The sequence below is a fragment of the Tachypleus tridentatus genome, chromosome 12 (genome assembly GCF_004210375.1).
Source record: "Tachypleus tridentatus isolate NWPU-2018 chromosome 12, ASM421037v1, whole genome shotgun sequence".
NCBI lineage: Eukaryota > Metazoa > Arthropoda > Merostomata > Xiphosura > Limulidae > Tachypleus > Tachypleus tridentatus.
In genome coordinates, this window is record NC_134836.1 from 135,750,024 (window position 1) to 135,760,768 (window position 10,745).

The window sequence follows — 10,745 nt, forward strand, 5'->3', positions numbered from 1 at the left end:
TAAAATATTTGAAATACTTAACAAATCATGTGAGTACAAGATACTTTGATTCTATGTCTTCAGTACTTATCAGTTTTAGTAGAATGAAAATATTTGAAATACTTAACAAGTCATGTGAGTACAAGATAACTTGATTCTATGTCTTCAGTACTTATTCATTTTAGTAGAATTGAAACATTTTAAATACTTAACAAGTAATGTGAGTATAAGATAATTAAATATGGATTCTAGCTTGATAAAATAAAGAAGACATTATTTCCATCTTGATTTGTTTACTTATTTAAGAGTCCCTAGCTGTAGGCTTGTAAATATAATCTTTCAATTTAGGTTTATCTTATTTCTGATGTTATTCACAATCCATATTATCTGTTTAAATTAAATATTTCTATTTCTCATATTTCTTAAGTTTTTTATTCCCACTTATGGAGAATAAATTTTAAACTATATACGTACATATGTATTGAGTTGAATTGTACAGGTTTTTTTACCAGTTACTGCTGCACTGGCTTTTATTCTACCCATCTATTATTTACGGAGAAAACTGGCCTTTTGCCTGAGGTTTCTTATGAACACATGTTTAATGAGTGTCCTCTACAAAGAAAGCTAGTCACAACAACATCACATTTTGTGTATTGATAGCCATGCAAATCAACATCCAATGAAAAATAATCACATTTTTAAGTAAGTTAGGCTTCATACACTATATCTGTAAATGTTAGGCTTCATACATTATATCTGTAGGCTTGTGAAACAAAAATATGAATAATAATAATAAAATACAAACTCACAATTTTATCAAATTATGAAAATCAGTAGAATAAATCGCTACCCACAAAAGTATAGAAATCTACTATGGTAATTACCTACTGTTATAAAACTCAATGAAACAATTACAAAAACCCAAGTAGAAACAAAGTACAACAGTGAACCCAAGATATAATGAAGAACAGCAGTTTCGAGAACTGATGAATCATCAAAGTGGCAGTTTCTAATTAATGGGCTGTGTTAATGTATCTAACACCGTTCTGATTTTTTGAATGGAAAAAGTGACATTCTTACAGGTAAGAAAATGAAGGAGCTGAAATTAATTTTAAAACTACCCTATGATGTACTCAATGCTGCACTCATTACTACTGTTTGAGTTTCAGTAAAATATTCTTAGCCATTTTATCTTAAGCAGTTTATAAAAACTATAACCAATCATGGAAGCACTGTTATAAATGTACACATTGTATATTCTAATAAAATTAAGTGTTTCTCACTATTATAACAAAGCTTGAGTTGCTTTAAAGAGTTTATGTTTATAGTAAAGAAGGACTTTGAAAGATTCTATGAAATCTTAATTTTCGAGATTTAACTCACAAATAACCCTACAACCTTCACAGAAGTTTAATAGCTGTAAATAGAATTTTGCATAGTATACCTAGCCATCTTTGCTGCAGAATTTGGTTTTGGAAAAAGAAACTTAGCCAATAGTGATGAGAAAAACTGAAAACCTCTTTCTTCTGTTTTTTCAATAATCATCACAGAAGTTGTCCTATGGTCTGCAAAGGAGTTTTCTTAGTAGGTTTGTAAAGTTTCTCAAGGGAAATAAGAATGATATGAAGAACAAATGGACAAATTGTGTCTATTATAAAATCAATTTTTGTTAGCTATTATCAAAATGTTAGCAGCCTTAAGCACTGAGATAATAGGTCTTGAGTGTTGTTTCAAGAATAAGTCTGCTTTTTAGGATGTTTTTTTCTCATTTGTTCAGGGTGAATCCTATTATGAACCACTATCTTGATGGACGATATTCATTATTGATACTAACTTTTAGTGTATAGCTTTAACATTACACAAGTCAACTCCAGATCTAAGTGTTGTTTGTACTTATTATTACCTTTATTGTAACTGTAGCAATGAGTAAGGCTCAGGTCTAAGTATTGTTTGTACTTATTATTACCTTTATTGTAACTGTAGCAATGAGTAAGGCTCAGGTCTAAGTATTGTTTGTACTTATTATTACCTTTATTGTGACTGTAGCAATGAGTAAGGCTCAGGTCTAAGTATTGTTTATACTTATTATTACCTTTATTGTAACTGTAGCAATGAGTAAGGCTCAGGTCTAAGTGTTGTTTGTACTTATTATTACCTTTATTGTAACTGTAGCAATGAGTAAGGCTCAGGTCTAAGTATTGTTTGTACTTATTATTACCTTTATTGTAACTGTAGCAATGAGTAAGGCTCAGGTCTAAGTATTGTTTGTACTTATTATTACCTTTATTGTAACTGTAGCAATGAGTAAGGCTCAGGTCTAAGTGTTGTTTATACTTATTATTACCTTTATTGTAACTGTAGCAATGAGTAAGGCTCAGGTCTAAGTATTGTTTGTACTTATTATTACCTTTATTGTAACTGTAGCAATGAGTAAGGCTCAGGTCTAAGTGTTGTTTATACTTATTATTACCTTTATTGTAACTGTAGCAATGAGTAAGGCTCAGGTCTAAGTATTGTTTGTACTTATTATTACCTTTATTGTAACTGTAGCAATGAGTAAGGCTCAGGTCTAAGTATTGTTTGTACTTATTATTACCTTTATTGTAACTGTAGCAATGAGTAAGGCTCAGGTCTAAGTATTGTTTGTACTTATTATTACCTTTATTGTAACTGTAGCAATGAGTAAGGCTCAGGTCTAAGTGTTGTTTATACTTATTATTACCTTTATTGTAACTGTAGCAATGAGTAAGGCTCACGTCTAAGTATTGTTTGTACTTATTATTACCTTTATTGTAACTGTAGCAATGAGTAAGGCTCAGGTCTAAGTGTTGTTTATACTTATTATTACCTTTATTGTAACTGTAGCAATGAGTAAGGCTCAGGTCTAAGTATTGTTTGTACTTATTATTACCTTTATTGTAACTGTAGCAATGAGTAAGGCTCAGGTCTAAGTGATGTTTGTACTTATTATTACCTTTATTGTAACTGTAGCAATGAGTAAGGCTCAGGTCTAAGTGATGTTTGTACTTATTATTACCTTTATTGTAACTGTAGCAATGAGTAAGGCTCAGGTCTAAGTATTGTTTGTACTTATTATTACCTTTATTGTAACTGTAGCAATGAGTAAGGCTCACGTCTAAGTATTGTTTGTACTTATTATTACCTTTATTGTAACTGTAGCAATGAGTAAGGCTCAGATCTAAGTATTGTTTGTACTTATTATTACCTTTATTGTAACTGTAGCAATGAGTAAGGCTCAGGTCTAAGTGATGTTTGTACTTATTATTACCTTTATTGTAACTGTAGCAATGAGTAAGGCTCAGGTCTAAGTGTTGTTTGTACTTATTATTACCTTTATTGTAACTGTAGCAATGAGTAAGGCTCAGGTCTAAGTGTTGTTTGTACTTATTATTACCTTTATTGTAACTGTAGCAATGAGTAAGGCTCAGGTCTAAGTATTGTTTGTACTTATTATTACCTTTATTGTAACTGTAGCAATGAGTAAGGCTCAGGTCTAAGTGTTGTTTGTACTGGTAATAACATGTATTGTATTAATTACAATAGGTCTAAATGTTGTTTGTACTGGTAATAACATGTATTGTATTCATTACAATGGGTACAGCTCAAGCTTAAATGTTGTTTGTACTGGTAATAACCTGTATTGTATCCATTACAACGGGTACAGCTCAAGCTTAAATGTTGTTTGTACTGGTAATAACCTGTATTATATCCATTACAATGGGTACAGCTCAAGCTTAATTGTTGTTTGTACTGGTAATAACATGTATTCATTACAATAGGTCTAAATGTTGTTTGTACTGGTAATAACCTGTATTGTATGCATTACAGTGGGTACAAGTCAGGTCTAAATGTTGTTTATACTGGCAATAGCCTTTATTGTATCCATTACGATGGATACAGCTCAAGTTTAAATGTTTTTTTTATTCTGGTAATAATTTTTATTATATCCATTACAATGGGTACAGCTCAGGTCTAAATGTTGTTTGTACTGATAATAAACTGTATCCATTACAATGGATATGGCTCAGGTATAAATGTTGATTGTACTGGTAATATTTGTTATTGTATTGATTACAATGGGTACAGCTCAGGTCTAAGTATTTTTTGTATTTGTAATAACCTTTGTTGTAGCCATAACAATAACTACTTTGCATTTAAGTAAAGTTGAGGCCTGTGACTGATGATATGAAAATTATAACTTTGTTCAAACGTATGTGCAACAAAAGAAGTTATACTAGAACAATCTGTACAGACATGAAATAATGTTTTTTGTATTATTGTGTTACACTTCTAACTCAAGGCATTTCATTAATCAAGAACATGTTCTGAGAGATAAAATAAAGTGTGTATATATATGTTACATGTAAAATAAGATGTGTATCTGTGTGAAATGATATTACAGCCTGATACAGATAATGATATTACTTTCTGAACTCCAGCCTGATACAGATAATGATATTACTTTCAGAACACCAGCCTGATACAGATAAAGATATTACTTTCAGAACTCCAAACTGATACAGATAATGATATTATTTTCAGAACTCCAGACTGATACAGATAATGATATTACTTTCAGAACACCAGCCTGATACAGATAAAGATATTACTTTCAGAACTCCAGCCTGATACAGATAATGATATTACTTTCAGAACTCCAGCCTGATACAGATGAGAAGCTTTACAGAAATCTCTCCCTACGTCTCAGACACGTATCATTTGGTAACCTTAGTGTTGAATCACGGTGGTGGGAGGTACAGGAACAGTGCTCCAATAGTGGCTATCCTTACTCATTTCTCTCACCAAGAAACTGCCAGTACTTGCAGCTGATTGCTTTCAGTGAAAAGATTTTTCCCTCAGAGCTCTCTGCTCTTTCAGGATATGGGTATGATTTCTAACAAACAAGTTTTATATTGTAGTGAATTTCCAAATTCTGAAAACAAATCTAAATGACTGTAATGTAACAAACTCCTTCAAGAACCCTGAACTACATTCCCCCAGTATCACAGTGATATGTTCACAGACTTACACCACTAGAAACCAGGTTTTGATACTTGTGGGGTGTAGTTTTGTACTTAATAACAAACAAACTTAAATTACATATTTACTTTTGTTATGTTTTAATAATAAAAAGTTTCTAAAAAAATTAATTATCTTAATTTTTTAGATGCTCAATTTCTGTTGTGATATTTTGTGGTGAGTAGTGTAAATGTGTTAGGTATATAAACTTTGTATTTTGTTGGTGTTATAAATAGTATAAATCTAGTATGTGACTTAAGAGTTTTGTGAAGCCATCAATACCCACTATTGTGTTCTTACAGTTACTGAACTCTATGGAATTACATTAATCAAATGAACCTAGTGTATTCTGTTTTGTTTTTAGCCATAATAGTTTCTTAATTTCTTGTTTTAAAACTTAGCTGGATTTTCTTGATTATAAATCTTCACATTAATTCAAAGATAATTTATTCAGTAAACCTAAGTTGGTTAAAGTGCTATTGGCAGTGATTGTTTGTATGGTGATAACAAGTGTCTTCTGAGTACCTTGTTGGAAGTCATCTCTGTCCAGTATGGTGGACCACACTTAGCTTAGTTGTCCCCATGTTTTATTTATATATTGTTCTTGAAGTATAAATTAGGTAAATTAGCTTGACAACCAGTTAGACTTCCATTTTGTCAATTGCCAGTTCATTCTGCTCGCAGAGGAACCTTAAAATATACGTTAAAAAGAGCAGTGTTAGTTGTGAATCATGAATGAAATAAACACAGCTTATGGTTACTGTTACTGTGCAACCATCCACATGCAGTGTTCTTTGAATAATCAGTAGAATTATGAGAAAACAGCTATAGATGGTTAAACATTCACTCTAAAGCTCTATAATTATTCTTTATGACTTCATTTAGAAATTATTTTGTTCTAGGATTGTTGGAATGTACACAACCTTTGTGTTGGTGGTGTCTAGAGTAGTTCGTGGTGCTGTGACAGGCACCAGCTTCAAGATCATATATAGTGACATGCCTTACGTGGACCGTGTCCTTCAACTCTGTCTCGACATCTATCTTGTTCGTGAGAGTCGAGAGTTTTCACTGGAGGAGGATCTTTATGCAAAGTTGCTCTTCTTGTACAGATCTCCTGAAAACTTAATAGCATGGACACGGTATCCACAACTTAACCCAGGTCCAAATTAACGTAAGTCAAACACTTTAATCAGAGGCCTTAAAATTATTAGAACTGTTAACAACTCATTTAATCTGAACATTTAAGTGATGTTTTCACTATCAAGAACCTCTAATCATAATGTTGTAAAGCTGCTTGTTTTTGTCCTATAAACATTTATAAAGCCCAATGTTTCTGAAATATACTCTTAATATTTTAAATTTTACCATTTCTTGGATGTAATATTAACTTTGATATTTAACCATCATATCCTAAAGTTCATTACTTTTAATATATGACTCTGATGCTTTAATTATTTCTCTCTCTCCTAACTTTATTATTCTATAATTTATTATTTCTGATAATTAACATTGATGCTTTAACTTTTATTATTCCTCACATCTAATCTAGAACCAATTTTTTTACAGTTTATTATTATTTGTAAACAGAAGTGTCCATTTTATTTTTCATTTTGCCACAATTTCAAACCTTATTATTTCTGTAATGAAGATTATAAATACTTTAACTGAGTAATAATGCATATTTTGATCATGATGAAAAATTAAAACAAATATTTCAGTAGCTGCTGTTCTTCATCTGTTTGTGGTATTTTCAAAATTGTTTCCAGTACTTTTTGATTCTCTATATACAGTTCTCAACTGCACAGAATAACAGAAGGTGAGCCATGCTGCCTGGAAAAGTTTCATTTCATTTTCTCAATCACTTGAAGTTCATCCTTTCGTATAATGAGCACAGTTGTCACTTGAACACGATTCTCCAAATGTATTCAACTCAGCTGTCTCTGGAAAAGCATAGTTTAATTTGTTTAGAGAGAAGAACATTACATAATTCTGTCTAAAGTAACTTACTTAAGTGTATAATTATCCTCTATACTGAAAAATACCTAACAGGTAAAGAGAATGCTTGGTAGGATATAGAAAATATTTTGGAAAAATAGTTTCTTAGTGTTTAAAATAAAGATACTAATAAATAGTTCTGACAATAGCTTCTTCAAATTAAATTCATTTAAATATTTCATAGATTTTAGTAGAAGACTAAAAGCAGAGTTTTTTTGTAACATATCTGATATATGTTCCTCAGAAATCCAGTTTGTGAACCTCCATATTTGTACATTGATAACCTTGTATTTACTTACAACACAATTTCCAGTTGTTGACTTAATATCTGATTAATACTCGAGTCAAACTTAATTGAAGCCTAATTATGTATTTGTTAACCTTTTTTTTGGAAAGAAAGAAAGTAAAGAGAAAATGGTTTTTATACTTCTGTTTTTGGATAACTTAAAGTATAATCAACTAAAAGTTACTGACATGGTTCTTGGAATGTCAAGACATGTCTCAATGCTTGTTAACTTCTGCACTATGTACACCTACTTAGACAACTTTATAAATAATGCAGTTTTTGTGCTTTTCACTTGGAGTTTATCTATGGAATCGATCTATGGATCAGCTTGGAACAAACAAACTTATTGGATTAAGTTAGCTGATGAGATTGTATCAGCATGTTAAATCTATATAAAAGGAAACAAATCTAAATTTTTATCATGGTGGACAATGACTCTGTATTCGTACTGTCTACACTGACTAGTTCTCTATATTTGTACTATCTACATTTAAGTCCTGACTAGTTCTCTGTATTTGTACTATCTACACTGACTCGTTCTGTATTTGTACTATCTAAACTTAAGTCCTGACTAGTTCTCTGTATTTGTACTATCTAAACTTAAGTCCTGACTAGTTCTCTGTATTTGTACTATCTAAACTTAAGTCCTGACTAGTTCTCTCTGTACTATTACAGTCTATATTTAAGTCTTGACTACTTCTCTAATTTGTCTGTCTACACTTAAGTCCTGACAAGTTCTCTGTACTTGTACTGTCTACACTGAGTAGTTCTCTATATTTATACTATCTACACTTAAGTCCTGACTAGTTCTCTGTATTTATACAGTCTACCATTAAGTTCTGACTAATTCTCTGAATTTGTACTATCTACACTGACTCGTTCTCTGTATTTGTACTGTCTAAACTTAAGTCCTGACTAGTTCTCTCTGTATTATTACAGTCTATACTTATGTTTTGACTACTTCTCTAATTTGTCTGTCTACATTTAAGTCCTGACTAGTTCTCTGTACTTGTACTGTCTACACTTTAGTCCTGATTTGTCCTATGTTATCAGTTTACTTTGTAGATACTTGGTTTTGTAGCTTTCAATGCTGTTGAGAAATCCATCCATCAAATTTAATAGATCAAAGGTAGAGAAATAAAAAACCTTTTTAATTAAGAAGGAACTTCACTACAGTAACATAGATCTTGTGTAGAGACAATGTTTCTCACACAGTACTCACCTTCCAATTGCAAGATTGGTTCTTTGCATTTTGCACTGCCCTCTGTTTGTAACATAGATCTTGTATAGAGACAATGTTTCTCACACAGTACTCACTTTCCACTTGCAAGATTGGCTCTTCTCATTTTGCACTGCCCTCTGTTTGTGACATAGATCTTGTATAGAGACAATGTTTCTCACACAATACTCACCTTCAACTTGCAAGATTGGTTCTTCTCATTTTGTACTGCCCTCTGTTTGTGACATAGATCTTGTATAGAGACAATGTTTCTCACACAGTACTCACCTTCCACTTGCAAGATTGGCTCTTCTCATTTTGCACTGCCCTCTGTTTGTGACATAGATCTTGTATAGAGACAATGTTTCTCACACAGTACTCACCTTCCACTTGCAAGATTGGCTCTTCTCATTTTGCACTGCCCTCTGTTTGTGACATAGATCTTGTATAGAGACAATGTTTCTCACACAGTACTCACCTTCCACTTGCAAGATTGGCTCTTCTCATTTTGCACTGCCCTCTGTTTGTGACATAGATCTTGTATAGAGACAATGTTTCTCACACAATACTCACCTTCCACTTGCAAGATTGGTTCTTCTCATTTTGTACTGCCCTCTGTTTGTAACATAGATCTTGTATAGAGACAATGTTTCTCACACAGTACTCACCTTCCACTTGCAAGATTGGTTCTTTGCATTTTGCACTGCCCTCTGTTTGTAACATAGATCTTGTATAGAGACAATGTTTCTCACACAGTACTCACCTTCCACTTGCAAGATTGGCTCTTCTCATTTTGCACTGCTCTCTGTTTGTGACATAGATCTTGTATAGAGACAATGTTTCTCACACAGTACTCACTTTCCACTTGCAAGATTGGCTCTTCTCATTTTGCACTGCCCTCTGTTTGTGACATAGATCTTGTATAGAGACAATGTTTCTCACACAATACTCACCTTCCACTTGCAAGATTGATTCTTCTCATTTTGTACTGCCCTCTGTTTGTGACATAGATCCTGTATAGAGACAATGTTTCTCACACAGTACTCACCTTCCACTTGCAAGATTGGCTCTTCTCATTTTGTACTGCCCTCTGTTTGTGACATAGATCTTGTATAGAGACAATGTTTCTCACACAGTACTCACCTTCCACTTGCAAGATTGGCTCTTCTCATTTTGCACTGCCCTCTGTTTGTGACATAGATCTTGTATAGAGACAATGTTTCTCACACAATACTCACCTTCCACTTGCAAGATTGGTTCTTCTCATTTTGTACTGCCCTCTGTTTGTAACATAGATCTTGTATAGAGACAATGTTTTTCACACAGTACTCACCTTCCACTTGCAAGATTGGTTCTTTGCATTTTGCACTGCCCTCTGTTTGTAACATAGATCTTGTATAGAGACAATGTTTCTCACACAGTACTCACCTTCCACTTGCAAGATTGGCTCTTCTCATTTTGCACTGCCCTCTGTTTGTGACATAGATCTTGTATAGAGACAATGTTTCTCACACAGTACTCACTTTCCACTTGCAAGATTGGTTCTTCTCATTTTGTACTGCCCTCTGTTTGTAACATAGATCTTGTATAGAGACAATGTTTCTCACACAGTACTCACCTTCCACTTGCAAGATTGGTTCTTTGCATTTTGCACTGCCCTCTGTTTGTAACATAGATCTTGTATAGAGACAATGTTTCTCACACAGTACTCACCTTCCACTTGCAAGATTGGTTCTTTGCATTTTGCACTGCCCTCTGTTTGTAACATAGATCTTGTATAGAGACAATGTTTCTCACACAGTACTCACCTTCCACTTGCAAGATTGGCTCTTCTCATTTTGCACTGCCCTCTGTTTGTGACATAGATCTTGTATAGAGACAATGTTTCTCACACAGTACTCACTTTCCACTTGCAAGATTGGCTCTTCTCATTTTGCACTGCCCTCTGTTTGTGACATAGATCTTGTATAGAGACAATGTTTCTCACACAGTACTCACTTTCCACTTGCAAGATTGGCTCTTCTCATTTTGCACTGCCCTCTGTTTGTGACATAGATCTTGTATAGAGACAATGTTTCTCACACAATACTCACCTTCCACTTGCAAGATTGGTTCTTCTCATTTTGTACTGCCCTCTGTTTGTAACATAGATCTTGTATAGAGACAATGTTTCTCACACAGTACTCACTTTCCACTTGCAAGATTGGCTCTTCTCATTTTGCACTG

General features: G+C 33.0%; 1 protein-coding gene across 1 annotated transcript in view; it reads left to right on the forward strand.

The window, feature by feature from the left end:
• The window catches only part of LOC143234795 (piezo-type mechanosensitive ion channel component 1-like), a 48,900-nt gene extending 40,168 nt beyond the window's left edge, over positions 1–8,732 (forward strand). Inside the window, exons 18-20 of the mRNA XM_076472430.1 lie at positions 4,654–4,885; positions 5,922–6,190; positions 6,810–8,732. Coding sequence (XP_076328545.1) covers positions 4,654–4,885; positions 5,922–6,189 — 500 coding nt within the window. The 3' untranslated portion in view covers position 6,190; positions 6,810–8,732. The remainder of the gene's footprint in view (positions 1–4,653; positions 4,886–5,921; positions 6,191–6,809) is intronic.
• The last annotated feature ends 2,013 nt before the right edge of the window (positions 8,733–10,745 follow it).